The sequence below is a fragment of the Aythya ferina genome, assembly GCF_964211825.1.
Source record: "Aythya ferina genome assembly, chromosome: Z".
In the NCBI taxonomy this organism is placed as follows: Eukaryota; Metazoa; Chordata; class Aves; order Anseriformes; family Anatidae; genus Aythya; species Aythya ferina.
In genome coordinates, this window is record NC_140299.1 from 16,251,708 (window position 1) to 16,277,814 (window position 26,107).

General features: G+C 35.0%; 1 protein-coding gene across 1 annotated transcript in view; it reads right to left on the bottom strand.

Moving 5' to 3' along the window:
* The window catches only part of HCN1 (hyperpolarization activated cyclic nucleotide gated potassium channel 1), a 207,939-nt gene that overhangs the window by 69,272 nt on the left and 112,560 nt on the right, over positions 1-26,107 (bottom strand). The window contains exon 4 of the mRNA XM_084505239.1: positions 3,989-4,207. Coding sequence (XP_084361365.1) covers positions 3,989-4,207 — 219 coding nt within the window. The remainder of the gene's footprint in view (positions 1-3,988; positions 4,208-26,107) is intronic.

The following is a 26,107-nucleotide window of genomic DNA, read 5'->3' on the forward strand; positions in this document are numbered from 1 at the left end:
TTCTCTCTAGAAAGTACTTTTAGGTCCTTTTCTCTCTTTGAACTAGACTGATTTTACTGAAATTGCTAAAAGACCATAAATTAAGAGATAAGATACAAGTAGAGTATAGGGTTAGAAGATGTCCTTTGGGGTATTTGAAGTCAATGTCAAGCTCAGAAATTTTTCATATCTGTAATAATGATTTAACATATCTTCTCAAGATTAGGACAGCATTCAGTATATTGAGAGAGACTTTTTATTATTATTATTATTATTATTATTATTATTATTATTATTATTTGCTATGATATTTTTATGGCCTTAGCAGAGGCAAACATCTTTTAGATATGGTGAATTCAGAGATTTTAGAAAATTTCAAATGACTTGTTACTTAAAATATGATTTCTGTTTACTACTGCATTCATCTCTAGCACACACCAAAGACTGGGAAGGGAAAGTGCTATGATGCCATTGATTTAATCTGTCCTTTCATAAGGTAGAATGATTTGTCAGATTTTCTTATTGAAAAGAGAATAAGAAAATACAGGTGTAGCATACGTGGCTTGGACGTCTTTCTCCTCTGACATGCCTTGGTACTTCAGTCATTGAAATCAAGTTCTGACTTACATATGCACTCTGAGAGGTAATTTTTTTTTCTGAGAACAGTTCCATTCATTTCAGCAGAAGAATCTCTGAAGTTGTTCCTCAAATTGACCAGAATGTACCAATGTAGCCTTTTTTTTTTTTTTTCTTTTGGTAGCAATTCTTGGTATGTGATTTCATCTTCCACCTTCTACATTTGGTAGCTAATAATCACTTTCAATTTCCTCTGATAAACTATGTCTTTGGCTCACAACAATAAACATGTGGAGCAATATTTGCTTCACCATACTTTGATTTCTCTCAGCATGCAGTGCTTGGCACAGGTCAAGTTCTTAGCAGGTGCTCTTAGATAGTGTTTGACATATTTGGCTTAATGAAAACTCTCTCTTGTCTTCCTGTGTTTTTTTCTTCCATTATGAATTATGTCTGTTCTAGTTTTGCATGCCCTGACCTTTGGAAGGATCTGAATGAGGAAGATAAGGTGATCTCAGCAAATCTGTCACCTCTAGCTGCTTTCAGTGTAAGAACGACCAGAACTCTCCTTCCACTAGTTGGTTCAAATGTTGGATCTAATGTCATTTTAGCTAGAGGACAGGATATTCTAGCATGATGTTACTCAGACCTAAGAACAAGCTCTTTTGTCATATCTGTTATCATTCTATGTTGCCTAGCAACTTGTGGTAATTCCATTACTTTCAGTATCTCTTAAAAAAGAAACAATGGGGACTAGAAACACACAATCCTACATATGTAAAACTAATAAAAATATTATTTTATCATTTCAACATACACACAAAAAAATATGAATAAGTCACTTTCTCTTATGTTTTTTCCAACTTTTGAAGTCCAAGAAAAAGGAGTAATACACTAGGTAAAAGTAGATATTACAGTATATTTATTAAAACCCTAAAATGTGGCTAGAGATTTGATTTACCTTTTTCTTGAGTCTCAGTTAAATGAAATGTAAGCTATTTTTATCTGCCTGTAATTTAAAAAATATGCTGACAAAACAGATAGCACAAACTAGTTCTTGAAATACCTATTTATCTAGAACAAAGTAAAAAAAATATATATATATATATATAATATAGTATTTACTTTAGTACTAGTTTTATAATTCTTAGGCTATAATCAAATATTTATTTCAAAATATGTTTTATTAAACTATGATAAAGCAATAGACAAGAACATACAATCATGTCAGCATATTTGTTATAGCTGATGATACACATATGATTTCAGTGCCTGAGAAGTCAGAGGAAAAGTTCTTTAGTTAAGGCATCATTTAACTCTAACGTGTAATAATTGGCATACAAATGGTTGCAAAAAGACAGAGAAATGCTTTCTAAAGCATATAAATATACAATTTCTGTCTCACTTCTTTCATTCCTTATTTTCTATGCCATGTCAGACTCGTGCCTCTGCTGTCAGGATACAAATAAGCATGAAAAAAATGAAAAAGAATGAAAATGTCCAGAACTATGGGAGTGAAAAATACCATGTGTTTCTATGCTAATGTTTAATAAAGACTGCAGTCTGGGTTTATTTAACATATTTTAAATTATGAATACTTTTACACATGCTCTGTATTTCTGTAGCTCAAAACATTGTGATATCATGCTTCATCCAGAAGGCCTGAGTATAACGATTATGATGAGGTTCCTGGTGAATGGCGACATTTCTGCTGGTTTGATATATCTGTGTACATGTATATATGTGTATCTACTAACCTCTAACGAAACTGCAGTTATAATAGGCATGGAATTTTCTTCTTTAACCTTCCTATTATGCCTATTGTTAAGATACGTCTGTCCCATGGGTTCCTATAAATGTCTCATTTTGATAAATTGCTTCCCTTTCAGCAGGCAGAAGAGATCATGGCGAGCACCAACAAGACAGTTAGTGTGGGTTAAACCAGGAAAAGCCCTGTGACTGAAATGGAAAAGGGAATTTCATGCATCCACTGACAGTACTGAAGTTTTTAGATTTGTCATGCTCACTCATCCTCTCCTTCTAAACCTGCTGTCTTCACTGCTATTTCAAGGTAACACTGGGATTTCTTGCTTACAAACTTCTGTTTTAAACTGCTGTGAAATTAATGTATTAGCCACCAAATAATTTTTCTATTACTGGACTTTTAGCACATCCTTTATCTCTGCCTGTCTCTGATATATTGGCTCTGTTGTCTTGTTGCAGCTTGAACTGAACAAAACTGAATGTAAACTCTTCTACCATACACTGACCTTCTTTTCTCTTTCCGTGCCTATAGAGAAAACACCCTACTCCATTCTACTCACAGATCTTTTTTGGACTTTTCCATTTTTCTCACCCAGCAAACTCAGCCCATTCTTTTTCATCTTCAGCACATGCCAGGGTCACCCTCTCCTTTACTCACTCTTTGCCAGGTTTCTCACCCTAGTTTATATTACCTTACACTAGAATTTCTGCTCAGTTTGCCTTTCTGGACTTTCTTATGGACCCATGCCAAATAATACTGCTCAGGCCATGTTTCTTATTTGCTGATTTGAACACTCTGATTTCACTGCTTTGTTTAGCTGACCTCTCTCCTGGCATAACTTCTCCAGTTCCTCATTTTCTATACTATCTTACTTTGGTTTCTTTTAAGCATCTCAGTAATTCTATACATCCTTATTGTCGCTTGCTGAGGGATCTCCGTACTGATTCTGCTTCTTTCTTCCTTATGACGACATTCCTAGCCTCATCACCTGGTCTCATAGCTTCACTCACACTTGCCTCTGTCTTTTATTGCACAACTGGCAGTGCTAGTTAGTGCATCTTCGTGCTCATTCCTGACTCTGTACCTATTTACTTCTTTTTAATTCTAGTCTTATATATGAGGAAACTAACAAAGAATTGAACACTCTTTTTCTTCCTATTTTGTAAAGAACTCTTTTTCTTCCACTCTCTACTTTTCTATCCCATGACTACTGTTCCTTTTAGACCCTGGAGAGGTCTAAATAGATCATGGATTAAAGAGTAAACAGCATCATTACAATGCAAACAAAGACTTACTTTTAGCATTTCCTTGAGGTAATTCCAAACATAACTAATTGATGAGGGACTGGTCCTCATTCAAAGGCCATTATTTTGATGTTGAAGTTTATCCCTAAACTGCAGTGGAAAGGAATAACAGGAAGTTGTATAGACGTATCTAAGTGACCAACCTCAGGGCCACCATTCAACTTACCTAGACTAAGTACTGATATGGTGTAGTACAAGAATACGATTAGTCCATGGTATTTCCTGAATTCCTTTGTGTTCAATAACCTTCACAGAAGGATTCAGATACTAGATCATTTTTTGTAAACTTGTAAGCCCTTTTCCACATTTAAAACATTTCTTTATACTACTTCAAAACTTACAAAAGTACATAAAAAGGAGTTACCTTTTCTTGATATTGTCGCCGTGAAGAATCCAGAGACTGAATGAGGGCAGTAGCATGACCAACAAACATGGCATAACATGTAGCCCCCACTATCATACTCAACATGGTTATCCAGAGGTCGGACATGCTGACAGGGGCACGAGCTCCATAACCAATGCAGAGCATATGGCTCATGGCTTTGAAGAGTGCGTATGAGTACTGTTTTCCCCAGGAATCATTCTGCAAGAAAAGAGACAGATGACTGAGCCAGCAAGCAGCTGAAATTACAAATATGTTTGTGTATGAACAGTGGAATCACTGATTACTGGCTCTGAAAGAGTGGTCTAGTAATGTATCCTCTGTGCACAAGAAGGAATGTTCCTTCTAAATTAATTTTTAGATAAAATGTCAGAGATTCTGCCAGGCATTACTTAGCACAGTGATGTGAAATACATTTGACTATTTTAAACGTGATTGTGTTCTCAAACTTGGGAGTTAACCTAATTACAAGGAGACTAAAGGTCAATTTTATTTTACAGTCCATGGCAGAAGGATTAGAAAGATCAGAGCATGAAGACTTATCAACCACAAGAAGGTGGCACTCTGTTTTAGCATATATGAAAATACTCCTAGGGCCCCATTTCTTTCTTTTCAGATTTGTTGATTTTATCATACAACCACATATAATTTTATCAGCTGTTTGGCTTCCTAAGGAGATTTAAAAAAACGTATTTGTTACATGCCTGTTTATCCTTTTTATTCCCATAATTTTTGTTTATGCCAGCAGCACCTCAATTCAAAAGACCTCTGTTTATTTGGCAAACTGCAAACCTGTGTTCATAGCCACATGGCTCAAAAAAGATGAATTTCTGAGTCACAGAATCATAAAATCATAGAATGGAAGGTTAGTATCTTTAAGGTTGGAGGAGACCTTAAATATCATCTGATTTCAAAACCTCTGCTATGGACAGGAACACTTCCCCCTGGACCAGGTTGCTCAAAGCCCCATCCAGCCTGGCCTTGATCCAGGGATGGGGCATCCACAGCTTCCGCGAGCAACATGTTCCAATGCCTCACCACCCTCAGAATAAATAATTTCTTCCTTATATCTAATCAAAACCTACCCTTTTTCAGTTTAAAGCCATTAATCATTCTACTATCGCTGCACTCTCTGACAAAGAGTCCCTCCCCAGCTTTCCTCTAGGACCCCTTTATGTACTGGAAGGCTGCTCTAAGGTCTCCATGGAGCTTTCTCTTCCCAGCTCCCTCAGCTGGTCTTCTTACGAGAGGTGCTCCAGCCCTCTGATCATCCTCCTGGCCCTCCTCTGGTCTCGTTCTAATACTTCCAGGTCCTTCTTGTGCTGGAGACCACAGAGCTTAATGCAGGACTCCATGTGGGGGTCTCACAAGTGCAGAGCAGAGGAGGAGCATCACCTCCGTTAACCTCCCTCAAGGTCATGCTTCTTTTAATGCAGACCAGGATACAGGTGCCTTTCAGGGCTGCAAATGCACATTGCTAGATCACATTGAGCTTTTCACCAATCACTACCCTGAATTTCTTCTCCTGAAGGATATTCTCCATCTACTCATCACTCAGACTGTGTTTATATTTGGGAGTGCCCCAGAACAGGTGAACAAACTTCCACTTCACCTTTGTTGAAACTTCATGAGATTTGCATGAGTACTGTACTTCTGATACATAGCTACCTCTTCCAACTCTCTCTGGAGATTAGAAGACCTGACAGCTCCTTCACAGAATTTTGATATCTGTAGCTTTACAGATTATTATATACATATTATTACAGACAGCCAAAGGGGGCATTCCCAGAGAATAGCAGACACTTTAACATGTTCAAAAAGCCTGAGGAGTCTTGGTTAGATTTTTCTGTTTTCCTTGCCAAAGGAATAAAATGAGAACTGTTTTATAGCTGTTGATCATCCATTGCCCAGGAAAACAAATTGTGCTTGGAGGCATGCAGAATACATGAAAAAACACAGTGTTTACCACAAGAAACTGAGAATAATTTCAGAAATGAAGTGAAGAAGGAAGAACTGAGATGACGTTAATAAGATTAGGCAGTTATCCAGTATTGTGTATAACATACAGGACCAAAAATAATAATTCTGTAAACAAGCAACCATCTAAACCAGTGGTAAAATTTCTATATAAAACTTACATATGAAATATCAATATCTGTGTCTCTCACTCGTGCAAGCTTTGTTGAAATTTTCTTTTGTTCTCAGAGATATACAGCTTGCTCTCTTAAGAGAGCCTGCTCTCTTGCCATCTTAAAAGCCATACTGATCTTATTTTTCATCTTTTCAAATGTGTTGTCTAGACACTTATGAGCTATAATAGCTGGTAATAGGAAATAAGCTAACCATTCTTTAACTGCAGATAACAAAAGTATCATGTATTTAGTAATATAATAATTTACAAATTAAAGGTCTCTCTACTTTTACATTTGTTTCTCTATATAAGTTAAAAGTTTTCATATTTGTGAAGTTTTCTCTCTTTACAAATGAAACTTCTGTGATGTAAATTCTGTTAAGCAATAGGTTTTCAATGTCTGTATGAAAAAAAAAAAAAGAATTAGAGGAGTCATATTGTTGATCTTTGATGGGTTTCACTGAATAAAGAGGAAATCAGATTTTGTTGTTTTTGTTTTGGCGCTTTAACAAATGCTCAGAAGAGCATTTCCTCTCCATCTCCCATTTTGAAGGGCTTTACTTCTAGCTGATATCAATCTTTTTTGATACCATTATTTTTTGAAAGCCATACCAAACTCCTTAGCAGTTATAGATTTACATAGACTATACTGAGGAAAATAAACTACTTGCTGGGAAAATAAATAAATAAATAAATAAATAAGGCTACACGCAGCACTATTAAAAGCACAGTATTAAAGAGTCATAAAGATCTGAACATCTACAGTTCTTGCAGGGCTGTATGCAGCAGATCCTGGTCCTAAACTGTACTTTTTAGCATAACTATAATAAATACTAAATTAAAAAAATGCTAATCTTGTCTATCTTGATCTTTTCTTTATCACAGTTGGTGTGACAAATCTCAAAGTTCTTTCAATAAAATTATATTTTTTACTTTTATTTATTTATTTATTTAAACCTAAAGCTTGTTGGTTTTATTTCTTGACTGAGATCCTTTTAAAGTCTGTTAATTAAAATGGTAAGTAAAATACCAATGTCTTTAAGAAAAAAAATGATAAAATGGAAATTTAGGAAATAGGCCTTCTACTAAATATGTAAGAGGTTGAAATGTGGTACATAAAATATCACTTGAGAAGAAGTACCATGAAGGAATGAAGCAGTTGCAGTGATAGAACAGCAATTAAATATGTGCAATAAAATAAACCATATATAACCATATATAACCATAAACCTACATATAAAAGCCAGAATAGGACCCAACAATTTAAACAGTCATGATTTCATCTGAATTCAGATAAGAAGTCAAGGCCATCTCAAACAGCAATTTTTTTAAAATAATTAACATTGGACGTCACTGATAAGATTGTGATAGACTTTGTTATAGGCAAGGTATATTTCAGACATTTGTCATGGGATGGTCCAGAGGAACTGGTCCTCATCTGGGTAAAAAGGGCTTAGCAGAATGAAAAAAAGACATGGTGAAAACGTCTGGGAAAAATAAATAAATAAATAAATAAATAAATAAATAAATAAAATAAATGTAAATTCAACTTGGATTTGTCTGAACATTTTGTTGTTGCAAATGCATGCCAATGTTTTTTGTTTGTTTGTTTGTTGTTTTTTTTTCTTAATAATCAGTCAGCTCTTGTAGAACCAGTCTCAAATGGTGGTCTTTTTAGTTTCTTTATTTTGTGTGCGTGTGTGTTTGTGTTTGTTTTTGTTTTGTTTTGTTTTGTTTCTTAAAGATGATGCTGAAAAAATATCATTATGGAGGGTGCAAATTTCAGTACTGTTACTCATGTTGTTCACCAATTTATCCAAAATATAGAAACCACTTAAAAAGAACACTGGTGCTAATGTCAATTCTAATTCTGTAATTCATGAATGCTAATACCAAAGTTACTAAATAAAAAACTAATAATAATTATTTCACTATTTTTTCATTTATGTTGTATAACCTCGGGGTTTGGCAGGAACAGCTGTTTCAATGTCTAAGGTTGGAATTTTCCACCACCTGAATCAGGCTTCCTGCTCTTTGCTGTACAAAACTAAATCATAGTGACCACTTCTCTGCTACTAGCTTGCATGCATTTTTAGTAAGAAACATTTTTGCACTTAGATATTAAGGCAATTTTTACATTCACAGATAATATCTCTGAGTTAATAAAAAGCTATACTACAAAATAGACCAGTGTTTACAAATTCAGCTTTTTATTAAATGTTTCCCTAATTAAATGTTTCCCTAAATGGTAATATTTTGTTTTTAATGTATAGATTAAGGAAAAAAAATATTTTCAACCACTCAGTAAAAAAGGGTATTTAATTTCTTAGTTGACAATGGGCTGATCACTGGTTCCAGATTAGCAGTAATCGGTTTAAAATATTTTAAATGAAATAACATTAATTTGGAAAAACTATTAAAGACTATAATTGTGAAATATACCAAAGCTGTTTATCCAAGGATTGATTACATAACCTAGCTTGATAACATTGGGAAATCTTCACAATTGTGGAAACCATGATAACTGATCATTTGTAATTTTTGTAGGTATATACATTAACTTAGCAGATATCCTAAAATATATATTCATCCCTGAGAACTCCTGATTTTAAAGATCTGTTTCCAAGCCTCTTTCTGCACCTTTGTCTCATAATTTCAAATCTTCTATGGATATCTTTCTATAATATTAACTTTTCAGCTTGTAAGAAAGGTCATGGCATTAGAAGATGCCTTTATCTAAGATTTCTAAAATAAAAGGCAAATTATTTTACTCAGTGGATTAAAAAACGGCTTTCTATTTTACTGGAAACTATGGAGATTTTCATGAGAAGATTTTATTGTCATCAGGCAAATCAATTCCATGCCCACATTGTAGCCATTCCCTTAGGCACAGCTTATCTTACCTCAGCTATATATTGAGATATAAATTGGTTTAGAAATCTCATAGCAAATAGACTATTGCACAGACACTGTTGTTTTCCAAATTTTTGTCTCAGTTCCTTTCTCCTTTCACATCACGGATACTGTATGTATCACAGAAACTGTGTGTGTCTCAGTTTGCAGGGGGGTGCTTTATAATTGTGTAGCAAAGATTGACTTAGGCATTAAGTGAAATGATTCCTACAGTGATCTTGGACTCAGAATTCTAATTGTACCCCCCAAAGCCACAGTATGAATGGAGAAGTAACATGTCCATAACCCAAAGAGCTTGCCTTGTAGACAGTAATAGACACTCATTCATGGCCACCATTCACTTTGGGTTCTCCTGAAGGCAAGTGATTTCTGAAGGAGCAAAGAGAGATATAAATCTTAACAGGAAATACATAGACTATGTCTATACTAGTAAATTATAAAATATTAGAAAGTGTTTCAAAGCTCTGGAACTTTAGAAATGCTCTGTCATGGAGCTGTCCACATAAACACTCTCCCAAGCAATACTAGGTCTATTTGGGAGCAGTGCAGGAAGCTAGACAGTACATAAACCCTTTGGTTTTAACATTGTCACAGAAATCAATTGCACAAATCAAATGTAAAATTCACAATAGGGCTTCAAAGGTTGAAGAAAGTATGAAACATTCTTGATAGCATGACAGCACACAAAATAATGCAGCAGTGGCCTCAAGGAAACACCACCCTAAAATCTTGAGGAGATGCTTGACAAAGTTACTATAAAAATTACAATCTTTTCCAAGGGGAATTTGATTTACCTGTACTTGTATCTCACATAACTTTACCATGACTTACTTCTTATATTTACCCGCTAACTTTTATTTCTAACAGCCTTTTAAAGACTTGTAAAATCTAATAATTATTTAAAACATAGTTCAACTAATCAAAAAGACATCCTAAGAAAAGGCTATATCTGCATGTTTATGATGCTTTTAATTAGTATGTCAAACACAACTAGAGAAATGGACAAGTGTTTCTTACTAAATCCTGTGTCATCTAAATTTAGTGGCCAAAAACTGTTACAGTGAACTTTCCAAAAAAGCCTTACTGACCTCTAAAGTTTCTCATGCTCTTTGTCATCTACACATCTTCAAATTCTGGATCTGCTCTCATATTTCAGAATACAAGCTGTGTCCATTGGCAGTAATTTACCTGTGTCAACTAAGTTATATGCCTGTAACTCAGACATCACACTAGAATTGGGTCCTTAAATAAAATCGATTAAATATATCCATCTATACATTTTAGTATGAATACATAGCATTCATAGTTGTCCATCAGTCAGTTGTGTAATTCACTGCATCTGGCTTCAACAGTACCTTAGAATGATAGTTTGGTTAAAATCTCAGATATCAAATCACAGCAAAATACTATCTCACCATTTCAGTTTTCAAAAATGCTGTTTGAATACCACAACAAACAACCAAGGTGTCCAGTGGAAAAGCTTTGTAATGCTTATTTTTTCAAAACTTGTGTAGTGGTGAATGTACTGCCATGCAAAACATATACTTATCACAGCTGTTACTGCTAAGACTCTCTTGTTGATTCCTAAAGCTAGTAAACAAAGGCAAGGTGGTATCAGATTTGGAAGACTAACAATTTTGCTGTTATTCTAAAAATCTTAAGAAGTGCCAGGAAAATGAGTTTACATTAGGAAGTTTGTACATATGATATAAAGAAAAAAAAATGAATTGGTAAGCTCAGTGGAATAAACAGATGTCTTCAGAATCTTCTCAGCATTTCTCTCTGCTGATACGTGCACAGATAACAGATGGTGCAAATGACTCAGCACATAGTTTCAAGACCAATATGGGCAGAAAAAAAAGAAAAAAAAAAAGTGTTTGGTACAGCATTTCACAGGAAAATAGGTTTGACTGGAGGAGCAATGACTATATATTATATATTTACTTTGTTCAAAGTTGTTATATGACTACTGTCATTACAGCTTATTCGTGTTTTGGTGCTATGTCTTTGGAACTAGTCATCAAACAAAAACACAGCAGCGTAACAGATCTTTGTTTTTCTTTCGATTATTTTTCTTGATGCGAAAGAAATCATTGAGTTTTTATCTGCTAATACCTTCTCCATTAAAAAAGCTGCAAGAATATCCCCCTGTGATTACCTTTTTGTGGTAAGGATTCATTATTTTCTTTGTGGCATCAGCATAGCAATTTATTAAAAGCAACAGAAGTGTAAAAATTTTTCTTAAGCACGCACCTGGTTCTTGCACATATATTTGAGTTACTATATGCGTAGGCCAGTTGCATCCAAAAGGATGGTTCACATAAGACATGTATCTGTTTAAAAGCTCATAGGGCAGGCTCAGTGCTGCTGTGTATATTGCTCAGTGCTGCTCTTAGTGCTGAGAATCTGCATCTGACCAGAGATACAATCATAAATTTTTACAGCTGTATACACATTAAGTCAAAAAATTAAACCTTAAAAATATTTTTTTTCTACTCTTTTGCATGTTTTTCATCCCACTCTGATTCATCCTTTTATCTGGTCACTATGATATCCTAACTGAACCCAAAAGACTGAAGAAAGTTCTAAATTTATTAATTCAATTTTAAATAATCTCTCATTCCAAATATATCATTCAAGTTATTTTAGTAAGAATTTTTAAAGAATCTGTACCTAAGATTTTACAAAGTTCAGAATAAAATGTTAAAAGACTACGCCAGTTTTTCCCACATGAAAAGGTAACAGTGCTATGAAACATTCTCCCACCATGGAATCTGACTAGGTGTACTTGTAATTTTTCAGAAGCTGGTGGTTTTGGCTGTAGTCAATTAATACTCTTCCACACAGCCATCTTGTGGCCATCTTGTCCTGGTTACTTAGAAGTACAGTTGTCAGGAGAGAAAACAGACCTGGGCATGTATCTACCAGTATTCATAGAGCTCCCATGCCAACGAATCAGAGATAAACTCAGACAAATACAAGTGAAAGAATTTCCCAGAATGTAGCTGCTACCCCACCTGTGGCTGTTCCACATGGAAACAGAATACAGAATGCAGGGCAGAGTCTTGGATTTTTTGAAAAGTTTATGTTTCAGCTTCTTTAAGTACTCATGCAGAACATGAACAGCTTCTGCAAGGTAGACATCTGGATGCTCTAGACCTTTCCTATTGGTTGTGGCTGGTTTTGTATACATTCGTTTTCAAACTTTTTAGGTGGCATAATTTCAGGTAGTGTCAGAGGCCAATGGGATGGGGTTTAACATGGCTGAGTGCCATGTCCTGCACTTCGGCCACAACAACCTGATGCAGCACTACAGGCCTGGGGAGAGTTGCTTGAAAGCTGCACAGAGAAAAAAGCTCTGGAGATGCTGATTGATGCTCTCCTGAACATGAGCCAGCAGTGTGCCCAGGTGGCCAAAAAGGCCAACGGCATCCTGGCTTGCATTAGGAATAGTGTAGCCAGCAGGATCAGGGATGTGATCGTCCCAGGGAGGTGACTGTCCCCCTGTACTCTGCTCTGGTGAAGTCGTACCTCGAGTAGGGTGTTCAGTTTTGGGCCCCTCAGTACAAGAAGGACATCAAGGCCCTGGAGGGTGTCCAGAGAAGGGCTACGAAGCTGGTGCAGGGCCTGGAACATAAGTCCTGTGAAGAGAGGCTGAGGGAACTGGGGTTGTTTAGTCTGGAGAAGAGGAGGTTCAGGGGAGACCTTATTGCTCTCTACAACAACTGAGAGGAAGGTGTGGGGAGCTGGTGGTCAGCCTCTTCTCACAGATAACTATTGATAGGACTAGAGGGAATGGCCTCAAATTGCACCAGGGGCAGTTCAGGTTGGACACTTGGAGATATTTCTTCTCAGAAAGAGTAGTCAGGCATTGGGAGGGGTTGCCCAGGGAGGTGGTGGAGTCACCGTCCATGGGGGTGTTCAAGGAAAGGTTGGACATAGTGCTTAGGGACATGGTTTACTGGGTGATATTGGTGGTAGAGGGATGGTTGGACCAGATGATCTTGAAGGTCTTTTCCAACTTTAATGATTCTGTGATTCTATGAATTTTAGTAGCAATTACTACCACTAGAAAGCATTTCCTCTTCCTTCCTTTGAATTAATGTTATTATCTAAAATAGCCCAAAATCTTTTACAAATTCTTTTTTTTTTTTTTTTTTTTAAATAATCCAATAATCTGACAATGTGCTTTGGCTTTTGTTCTGCTCTCTCACAGCACATTCAAAGTTTCATGAAGTCACGCTATTTTTTGATCCTGAAATAAACTTTGCATCATTACTTTAAGCAAGGGACTGACTGAAACAGATACACAGTGTCCACCAAGGGGACAATATGTTGCAATTACAGTAAATACACAGTAAGTATTATGTAGTCACTGTAAGTGACTACAACAAATAAGTACATCTACAGGTTTCTATTAGATATGATTTAACTGAGCAAACACGGCTTCTCTGTACTATAAGAAAAGAAGAAAAAGAAAGGTCAAAACAAAAATGAGAAAATATATAAATCCTACAAAAAACCTTTTGCAATGACAAACTGAAATGCATGAAATAAAACTGCTGAGGAGACCTAAAAATTCAGAGTGTGGTAAAGACACCATATCTCTTTTTCTGCTCTTTACAGTTGGTGAAAGATGGATATGATGCAATGTTTACTTAACAAGCCTCGAGCACTGAATCAAATGATTTATGAAATGCTTTTACAGTGCAACCACCAAGAAAAGCTTTGGATTCTCCACAGTAGCTATCTGATAGTCAAGAACAGACAGATGATAATGTAAGCTTAATATAGCTGGGAGACAGCTGAAGGAGTGTAGTGATACAAACCTGACTTGTGACTCCACAGTATATTGCTTTACTAAAAAACTGTTAAGTAGAATCACCATTGTCATAGACAGGATTTGCAACTAATTCAGAAAAGGGAACTCTGCAGAAGGAACTGCATGTCTGCATTCTGTGAACAACTCAGACTAGACAGCAAATTATGTGAAGCATCCAATCCAAATAAAATGACAAATGAAAATAAAATGTTTTTTGGCAGTGGATATTTAGCATTCTGAGTGCTATTACCATTCTTTTTGAATCAGAGGTTTTGAAGCTGTGTGAAAACAGTGGAAAAAAAAAAAAAAAAAAAAAAAGAAAAACAACTAACTTTGTAAGTAGCAGACAACACTATTCTTAGAAAAGGATAGGAAATCTTGATATACATGTATAAATTAAAAGGGAGATAGACAGACATGCATAAAATCATAATGTTAAAATGCTTTCTCACTAACATATCAAAATACTGTCTGATTTCCCTAGAAATACTTTCATTCTTGTTCTATATACATGCATGCTCTAGCAAAATATTTTCCCTTTGTAAGTATTTAAGGAATGTGATCTTAGAAAAATTATATATATGTATTTATACATATATATATAAATGGCAGGTTACAGTAGAATGAAAAATACTAATATATAAAATACTAATACTACTCAGAAAGGCAAATGTGTCTACATGTGGCCTGAATGTTTTAATCTGCTGAAAAATTAATCAAGGTGAGTCAATGCTTATTTCATTCTCAGATTCAGCATAAGAGTTGGTATTAGGATTCAGGAGTTCCAGTGCTTTGAAGAATAGCCTTTCCATTGCAAGGAATTCAGTTCCATATGGTGGAATTCAAATATTTTTCTCCTTAGTCTATAGCTTTTATCATAAATTTTTTTTTTTGTTTAAGTAACATAGTTTTTAGGGTAGAAATGCAGTGTTTTTAGGCATTTTTCTATATTTAGCGGGTGTTGAAAACAGCACTTTTCCTGTCAGTTTTCAATTTATTTGCTAATCTGATACCTTTGAGACTTTAGGTTACATCTGGTTAGTTTACAGTTCTTCAGGAAATTAAGTTATTAAATATCTGATCCCTTGAGGGGCTGGTCTGTGTGTTTGGTAAATCACAGTCCTACAACAAATACAATCTCCAACAAATAGCTTTTCATTATTTTGTTAGAGAGCGAAATCAGGAAGCAAAGGAGTTTTGCAGCTGACATCTTACTCTGTCTTTATGAAAAGAACAAACCTTGGTGTCAAAGTAAACACGGAGGATCTAGGTCAGATGCTTTTCTTTTTCTGAGAACTCTGATGAGTTTCACTGATGACCTGTTCTTAAATTCAAATACCCTAAAACTGCAGGTGCTTACTAGTGTTTGCAAGGTTATTAAGGTAATAAAATAACTTGAAGAAAAAATTATTTAGCAGCCTATAACCAACACACAAAATGATGTCTATTGATCTATTGATTCAAAAAAAAAAAAAAAAAAAAAAAGATTTAGTGACTCACTAAAAATTAATTTATTTCCTCTACAAGAGGGTGGTTAACTTGAGTCGTAAAAAAAAAAAAAAAAAAAAAAAAAATCCTAACTTTAGGGTACCAAGCATTCATGCTTTGAGGGAGAAGGAAGGGGAACATTCCTCTCATCTTTTAAAGCTCTTCCACAGCACTTGAAGGACTTACAGAGCACCCAAGTGGCCTCATAGCATTCTCCTAAGATGTGCTGAGTTTCCATGCCCCAGTCATGCCTCTAAAAACAGATTTTGTCTGTTTTCTGATACAATCATGAGTTGAAATCCACTGGGAGCCTTAATTAGTAGGCAAAAGTGATGATCATCGTCTTTTGCCTTCCCTGTCACAACATTGAAGTTCTCTGAAACTCACTGAAACTCATAAACGTTTGAGTTTGAATACCCGGTACAGTGAATTAAATTTTGGAGAAAGCTGTATTTCCTTTAATTCTGTCCAATGTCTGGGTAGCTTCCTTTTTCTGTTTCAAGGTATAGCTCTATAGCTGTCTCTCAGCTCACTTTAAGACATGAGAAATCATGCCCTGGGGAGGGAGTGTGACTACTGTGTCTCCATAGAGCTGGCAGCCCATGCCCGTGCAAGCACTTTGGGGCACTCTCTGGTAAACTCAATGCCAGTGCAGGGCACAGCAGGAGGGACTCCAAACTGTGGGCAGTGAGGCAGGCTCTGAAACCACTACAGTATAGCAAAGTCACAATATGATGACACTGCATCCCTGCGCCCCACTTCCAACCTAACTAAATCAGAAGAAATACACATTGATGCTTGTTAAATACCAGCTCTAGCTCCAGAAGTCTCTTAGCTGCAAATTTCTGAAAAGTGGTAAGATGCTAACGGAAACTCTCTGCTCTGTTGCTTGCTTTGGTTTGATCTTCCGCAGGCACCTGCTCTGGGGATGAAAATGCTCTGACTCAGATGGGTAACAATGAAGCAGGTGACCCAGCCCAAAGGAGAAACCCTGGGAAGAGGTCAGTCATGAGAGGTTATGATTGATGTTTGAGGGAGAGAAGAACAGGAAGAACACCATGATCCTGAGCAATGGACGATGAACAGGCTTAGTAATGGTGCATCTCATTGACTGTTATTTAAATGCAAGTATCTACAGTGACCTGTGGCCCAATTTGTCCTGACTCTTGCTAGAGAGAATGAACAGTAACAGAAGAAAGCATAATAAAATTTAACATCACCTGATTTCAGTTACTTAACATCAATGACTAAGTCAGCTGTTGAGTCTGCCTAAGCTACCTAAACAGAAAAAAATAAAAATAAAAATAATAAAAAAAAAATTAGACTCCTATAGATGGTGATTTAGAGTAGTAAGTTAATTCAGGTGCTGTTTATCACCTCCAGGGGAGATTTTTTCTCTCTCAACCATCTGTATCAGGAACCTATTCAGCTAAAACCACCTCCATTAGGTCCCTGAGCTCCCCTGTTGAGTGTGCCTTTGTTTTCATGGAAGGAGATGTCCCACATCTATTCTTGCTCCTACCCAGTGAAGAAACTAAAATTCCTCAAAACACTCTTCTCTCTCAAGCTATGATTTTATTTTATAAACTTTGTTTTTGCTCTTAAAATTGAATCTGACATTTGGATTGGGAATCAAGTTTGCCAGTATGGGTAGTGGCTAAGAGATGTCAGTTGGGCTCTGTGGGGGTGGCTGGAAATTTGTCTAGGTGAATTCAGTTCTAGCACAGCGGCTTTAATGTAAGCATATTATAATCAGATGGTATAATAAACCACATACAGGAGCAATAAAGGCATCTAATGAGAACACAAGAATGCTCAAAACACAAACTTAAAAATTGCTCCATTATAGGTATTATAGCATTATACAGCACACAGCACACAATATGAGTTCTTGGACTCGGGCCGTAGCATTCGCATCTTGAAGACATGGCATTTACTCTGCCTAAAAAGGCTTAGAAGGATGTTAAATTGGAAATAACTTAAACACTTGATTGGAAACATTTCTTAATGGAAGCTTCATATTTGCTGGACACCTGCTAAATCTGAAAAAATCTTTATCTGAAAAATCTGATCACTGTCTACATATCTATTGCACATTTATGTATGATCAAATGAAGTCTTTATTACTCTTATTTGATTGAAACAAAATAATCAAACAATTCACTTAAGAGCAATTCAGTTCAGTTTGCCTTGACCCCAATACTGTGTCAATATTTGGTTTTAATATTTGTGTTAATAAATCTAGGCAGACACATACCTCAGAAAAAGGAAAGCATTATGTATGGCAGAAGGTATTAATAGCGATAAGTAATAATTTATTTCTACTGCAGCATGTTCTGCATGCTCCAGGTGCATAGATACAGACAAGTTTTAGCTTACCTTCATACAGAAACAGTTGCATAATTCCAACCAAATCTTACAAAGATTAAAGTTCTTATTTCACTGAAATTAGTTTTAAAATTGAATTAAATTGAATATAATTTCATATAACATTTTTTTTTCTTCTTCTGTACTTTACACTTGAAGTTCCTTTCTATTTATTTTTAAGAGGACAAGTTTTAGTTCTGTTCTTTGTTATTAAAGTAACTAGTAGGTGCATTAGTGATTGCAGTGCTGGAAGAAAACCTGACTACTTTTGAGTTTCAGCACAGCCCTTTTGTGAATTTCTTGAAGCTAACATGCAAGTCTTCCTTAGAAATATAATATAAACACCAGCTGGAAACACCCAGATGCAAAGAACACAATTCTTTATATATGTATAATTGTGTTTTTCAGATCCAACCTTTAGAATTAAGGAACAAAACCAGTCTATGGAAGGAATGACATCAGAGGAATTTTAAAAGTAAGAAAACAACAAGCTTTGATACACCAGAGAAATCCTTCAACTTTTATTCACAACAACTTTGTATACATCAAGTACATATCAATTTTGTATTTCCTCAAATCATGTTGAGATTGGTGTGCTGGGTCATAGTTTAAAAATAAATAAATAAATAAACAAACACTTCTGCTTCAGTTATTTAATTTCTATTAAAACTGTCTCATTCTCTTTCTCCTTCCCACTTTTTTTTTTTTTCCTTCTTCATTCAACTAATGTGATTTAGGGTTAGTTTATTTTATTGATCTACAAAATGTAGTCAGTTATGAGCAGTTACACTTCTTTATCTGAAAACAGATGCCATTTCCAGGATGCAATTCCTCATCAGCATTTATATGTTATCATATCTATAAACAGCTGGTTTGAAAAGATAGTGATTATAAAAGCCTAAGGGGACCTCATCCATGCATATTCATAAACTCAGGCCTGTCAGAATAAGTCTTTCACTACTTTAGTTAGATGTGAAAGAATATGCAGCAGCAGGAAGGTATTATTGCAGTGGTAAAACCACAGTAATCAATATCAGAGAAAAACAACTAAAAGCACGTTTAATATATTCTGTGCTGTATCTGTGGTTAATATACTGAGGGACAGAAAGCCAGCAGATGAATTTTATGGGTTATGACAACTTACAAAGAGATGTTTAAATAGGTCCAAAAATTCTTGAGCCAAATCCATTCTTAGTTAGTGAAAATCTAGCATTTGTGCTTATTGTCCATGAGTGAACCATTCCAGTGTGATCTTCTCTTTTCACGAATCTGAATTAAACTCATATTTCATTCCCACTGAAGATTTCCATCATACACTATAAAATTTATTTCTGAACATCTGGAAAAGGCTGTTCAAATTATACCACAGAGTCCCATATATATTACTCTGTCAACATTTAATGGAGTTTAAATTTGGCACAACTTTCCTATTTTTACTATCTAACTTACCTATTTTTACTATTAGGGATAAGCAGAGAGATATTGGGGATTACTGCCAAGGATGATAAAAAATTGGTGATATGTCTTTACTCCTGATTACTACTCAGCCACTTTCTGAAAAACTGAACTACTAGTCTGAATAGACTCTGCTCAGAAATAACACTTCCAAACAGAAAGCTGTTGAAAAAGTATCATGCAAAGTTCTTTCTGCCTATATTATCCTAGATAATACTTTTTTGATAATATACACTACTCTCAAAGTGTTAGGCTACCCTCAAACACAAGCTAACTTCTTCCTCCTCCAAATACAAAAGATGAAATAATACACCGTAATGTGATTTTGCTCAAAAATAGTGAAAAATTACAAAAATATTTTATGGAAATCCAATGCAAAAATTACATTCTCTTATTTTATTACAGATTAAGGCATCTTAGATTCAAATGACACATGAGTTGAACTGGAAAAGGTACATGAATCATCTGTGAAGAACATGGAAACAATTTTCTTGCCTCATTCAAATGACAAATAATATCTTAGCTTGATGTTTACCAAAGAGATTGCTTCAAAGCATTTATCTGAATGTACTCAAAGCATTTATCTGACCGTACTGTATTAGCGGTATTGCAAAACTTAGGTAAAATTGTGATAATGAAGTAGACCTGACAGTATCCATCTCTCTCTACTCCAATACTACACACATGAGATGGTCATAAGCTTTTAAAATAAAATCCAGCCATTCAAAACAAAGAGAAAGAAGATACCAAGGTAATTTCAATAATATTTTCTGGCAGTTTTATAGTAGTTCCTTAAAACAGATACTCAGCAATATTTTAATACTAAGATTGGTGTTCCTCCTACACAAGAGAAAAAAAAAAAAAAAAAAAAAAAACACTCTAAATTACAAAAATTATAAAAAGTGTTATGTGGACAAGTGTCAAAATCTCAAGTGTCTGAAGTATGAAAGTGATGCATGAAAGTTCAGAATTACATGAGCTAGAACTTTAGAACAGTTTGACTTTTCTAAATAAGGCAAAACGTAGGCATTCTAAATGCCACAAGTTCAGGTGGCCAATTTTTATTTCTGTCTAATTGCATCTCAGTGGGGACTTCTGTCCAGATGTACTTTTGTTATCAGAATGAGTCAAGTGCTGAATAGTCATGTACAGGAAGTTTAAAATTGATATGGCAAAAACGCTCACTTAGAAGTAGCAAAATTAGTACTCTTGAGAAAACCTGATTGTAATACATCTGAAATGACCTCTTGGCAGTAATATGCAGCTTGCGCAAAGCCAATTATCTTTACGCAATCTTAAAACACACAGATCAAGAAGTGCATATTAACATAGATTTACATGGAAAAAAATGCTGAAGAGCAGATGTATATAAATGGTATTCATCTGGTTTTATCTACATCTGGATTTATTCTGGGAAGCCTTCTATGGCATAGATATTCCAAGTGTTCAGTGTTTGGATATTCCAGCAACCCATGAAGAGCTACTTCAGAATAACCTATCCACAATAATATGTTTGTTCAACCTGGAACAAACATATATCCACATGGAGATAAACACGTATCGTCAAATTTATACAGACAAGGCAAAATAGCCAGCCTTCCTGAAACAAACGGAGTGTATTCTTTTACAACACAGAAGCTGCATTTGACTACAAAGTGCATATAATTCTTCCTGAATATTTATTCTGGGGCACATGGCAGGTAGAAGGTTCTAAAATATGACAGGTCCATCTTACATTTCTGCTTTAGTTTTATTGTTGTTGTTGTTTTGTTTTGTTTTTTAAGAAAAAAGAAATGGCTAAGGCATGCACTATGATGTTTATTATTTTTCCTTAGTATGTCTACCGAATGCAACAATAGAATTAACCATATTACATGCCGTTTCTTGTATTTGTTCAAAATTAAGTTTTCAATAAACTATTTCCTAATATACAATTTATCACAAATCCCTTTACAATATACGTCAGAATTAACACTCATGAGTTGGGCTGATTGTCATAGGGGAAAACATGGGACTTAAATCTTGATGATAAAGGGGTAAATCCCTCCTTGAATCCACATCTGGATAACTTCCTACTAGCTTACATGATAATGAAGAAATTGTGTGGAAATAAGTTGGTATCTATTAGGTTCACCAATCTGAATTTGCATGCTTCTTTTAACTGTTTCATTATTCTTATCCTGTATAAGAAAGGCCAGCTTTCTATCTGAATGAAACAGAGGCACATCAGGTAGCCAACTAAATCATTACAGAAGTTGTCCTCTTTAGAACCTATTAATACATCAGTAGCACATTGTTAGCACTTAAAAACATAGGTCTGAATTTAGATCCTTGCTCTGTAGCATTGAATTTCAGTATCTACTAAAATAACTATCCCTACCATCAATACTTCAACATCGAGTTTAAAGTATTTCAGTGACAATAAAGTACAGTAGAAGAGCTTATGACAGTACTTGAGTTCATAATGCTAAACTATTTCCAAAGCTATGGGGGGGGGAGAGGGGGGAGGAGGAGGGTGCTTGGGAAACCTCTTCTGAAGGACTACTTTCAGTTTTGTCTCAGTTGCAATCCAAGTATTCATGGATAACCTGCATGCTTGCATTAGTATTAAATTTTTATGAAGCTTTAGGCCACCGTGTAAATGATTTTGCGCCTTTATTTTCAAAATGTGAAGGTTCTACTTTTCAATTAGCTCATGATATTAGCACAATGAGCTCCAAATGATAACCTGGGAACCCATCAATGTCATAAGTAATTTTAAGTTAGTGGCTTCACGATCACAGAGTACAGAATTTGAAATTGTAAACCAGTGCATTTCTGCTACAAACAAACAGGATTTGAAAGATGAAGATAATATAACTTGAATGAGAAGATTAAAAAAAAAAAAAAAAAAGTAAGTATTTAGTGGAACAAATGAGTACAATTTTGGGGTTAAGAAACAGCAGCCATGATGGAAATACAGTGCAGATGCTGGGTTGGACCACAGTAACTTGCCTTCTACTCAGAATCAATTTACTGTCAGCAGTAACTAAGACAATGAACAAAATAGAAATAAAGAAATATTTAAAAAAAATACGAGGCACATGAAAATTTCTTTTATGTAAGAACATCATAAATCTACTGTCAAAAATACTGAAGACTTTTGGTACTTTTGGTAATAATAGATATTACACTAAGGCAAGAAGGTAAGAACAAAAAGTTATTATTATTCCCATTAGTATGGGTGTTCTACGCCAGCAAAGATGGATGACATCCTAACCTATTAGAGAACATTAAAAACAAACAAACATACAAACAAAAAACATATGCCAAAAGCTAAGTGATCTTCCTAAAGCCTCAGCCATTGTTATAAAAATGAGAATGTGGTTTGTTTTCCTCTTCACTGATCATGGCACATAACGTTAAATCAACAGTGTCCTCAGCTACCCCATTTCTTTGGTACTTTCTAGCTTGGTGTAAAACTTTGGTACTGCAGTTAACACATGGCTTCAGTCTACATTAAGCATACCTTGTCATTTAGCACTGCATGTCTACAACATTTTCCTCTGTAGTTTCTGATAGAGTCAAATCACATTAACTAATATCCTGAGCTAATATATTTTTAGGCCTAACACTGGATTTTATGACCTGTTTCACCCACTGGTACAGGACACAAGCAGTTACATTATCCCATCATCTTGAATGGGAAGTGAGCTGACCTCAAAAACTGGGTCAGGACTGTGTAAGAGAGAGCAATGACTGAGTACTGAACAATGGCACATCCTGGAAGAGTATTATTCCAATTTACATTCCCAAAACATGGGTAACTTAGTCCTAAGAATGTCAGTTACATAATGTTACTATTAGTACTACCATATTTCCAAATTATATTGTAAATAGAGCATTTATCTGAATTGGGCAATTCCTGCTTCATTAATATTTTAATCAGAGTCAGTCTCAGAACAGTAATCTTTTAACTGTTCCTAGAAGCATTTGCTATAACTAAATCAATAGACATACATAAATATATAACTATAAAATACATTAGTGTAGTATTATATCTCATGAGATCCTAAGTGCCTCCAGTAATCAGATGATTCCCATATGTTCCATGTTTACTAGGCATCCAATTTAAGATCATGGGATTTGATTTATATGTGTATTTATTACTTGTCACTGCAAATGAAGTCAAGAGGAATCTGTGCTTTGAATATGAATCCACAACATCTTGACACATAATAAAAAGTTACTCAAAACATTTGTGAAACACTAAATAATATTTTCCACATAATGATCAAATGCAGAAAAAAATAACGAGTAAATTATCTGTTTAATGGCTAACCACAGGGTTGAAGGTGATAAACTGATACATTATCCAAAAAAAGAAAACTGAATATTGAATACAGTCACTCATCAAGTGACTGCAATCCATTCCTTATGCTCCACTAAGTAAAACAGATCTTACTGAAGTATTACTGAAAACTGAATAATTGAAAATGGTGTTAATTAATAAGAAATGCTGACAATTAGTTCTATGTGTGTGTATACAAAAACTAAACTATTTCTGTATATATATTTTTTGTTTTTGTTGGTTTTGTATATATTGCCTTATATATTATTTTATATTGTATATTATTGGTTATGTATATATTATATATATATGTTATCATAATTCTCAGAGCATTAGAATTCATGACCATTTCCTACATTTATGAATTTCCCTATTAATCATTCATTTAAACCATTCATTTTGCAATGGGAAGGACCTACAGACTCTACAGAAGAAATTTCCAAATTATTTTCACTTCAATGGTAATACCACCAGAGATAAGGATCTTAAGTTTAACTTCTGATTTTCCTTTCCCCTGAGCAAATGATACAACACAAGGGCGAGTTAATATAATGCAAAATCCCTCTTCTCCAAATCTAAAATCCAAAAAGACAACAACTGAGTTTAAAGCAATTCAACGGCAAGGACAGTAAGAAGATGCCAAAACAAAGAAACCAGAGTACCTGAAGCATTCTTGCTGTGCAAACTTGGCTGACTGCCATGAGAAATGCCAGCAAAGCAAGCCCTTTCCAAAAACTTTAGTTACTTTTGGCTTTTAAAACACTCAGCCTTCAAGTTAAATTCTATACTTCTCTGATAGATTTTTATTTGACTAAAGCAACTTTATACATGAAAAATCTGGCAATCTTATGTAAATAAGATTAAAGGACCATATGTCCTAACGATACATCTGATGATTGCAAATATAGTCAAGTAAACAGAGGTTGTGGACCTTCAGACACTGTTACTCAAGGACTAACGTGCCTTTCAGATTTTGCCATAGGTAATAGGAAATGTAAGAGCAAACTTTCAATAAAACAAAAACTCATTTACTGCAAGGGATGCTTTATTGCAGGCATGTTGTGTTTAAATGGCCAGATGGCATCAGTGGCAAAAATGTCATCTCTACTTGCTTAGAACCTCTGTCCCGTGTAAGGCCTGGACATAACTGCTCATCATTTGGGACTTTCATACAGGGTTTTTTTTGTAATTCTCTTCAGGTAAAAGCAAACACAAAATGAAGAATTGGGGGTTCTACAGATTGACAGGAGGGGCTCTCTGCAGCTTTCTGGTTTTGTGCCATTGACTCTGTTGAAAGTTTTACTCCTAATTTTCTAAAGAACTACTGGCTCTGACTCTGAGGTATGATAAATCTGTTTGGTTGAAAGCACAGCTTTCTAAGGTGAAATGTAGTTCTTACATAAGAGAGAGAATTTAATAGCTAACTGTTCCTGCAAGTGTACCTTTAAAAGGTAAATACTTCAATTGACCATAATCCAAGGCTTACTCCTTTTCACTCTCTAGCATGATTTTTATCTAGATCTTTAGCAAGCTGGTAGAAAATGTACCCTTTCTGAAACTGAATGAAAGATGTTATGAAGCAGAGCCCAGAATGCAGCAGAATGCAAAGACGTGCCAGTCAGCATCCCGGTGACCTACTTTTATTATAGCAATTCCAATTTTGAAGATATGTCGCTTTTTTTTTTCTTTTTTTTTTTTTTTTTTTAGAAAAGCTGCACAATGAGGTGTCAGCAAACATGCTGCTTATCATTAAAGATTGTCATTCAATGACTGCAAATGCTTGTCTGTATGATTGACAATGTTAGTCACCAAGCTCCCACAGTAATGTGCAGTATCACTTTCCTAAAGGAATAAATACTGTTATGTTTCTACAATAGAAATATGTGGCACTGGGCAAGTTGCCCATCTACAGTAAAGATGTCTTTTTATGTATTATAAAGTTGTAGAAACTGGAGAGATGCATGTTTTCAGGAGGTCAATGAGACAGTTGCTTGGGGCTTTTTCTGTTTGTTACAGGCACATTTCAACAACTTATTCAGTGTCCCTCCAATGAAAAAGATCTACCTGATTCTTCATCTGACTTAATATAAAACATTTAATTCTTTATAGCTACTGATCTTTACGGCACAAGTCGAACAAGCAGAATATCATTACCCTTCCTTATAAATTCTCATGGACAAATTCCATGTCTTCAACTGTCTGTTCACACACACAAAAGTACCGAACCACAGAATTAAATCTGTATTTTCCTTTATTTTACTCAGCAAAAAAAAATCATGTTTACATTTGGAACAACTTGGTAATGGGTTTAATAACATGACCAAGAAGTTATTTACAAAACAAACTGAGAACAACTTTAGATGAAAACAAAATAGATAATATACTTTCTGGAGCATTGTGAAACTAGAACCTAAGCTGAAAGCACTGGTGAAGTGAGTGTTTCTAAATCTCTTTGGTGACTTTTTTGAGGATTGAAGATTAAGAAATTAAATGCCCTCAAAACAGAAAATATTTTCTGTTTCATTTACTGACAAGGAGTCAGTATGATTTTGTCAGTGATGAGGGCTACAAAACTAACCTTCATCAATTAGCAAG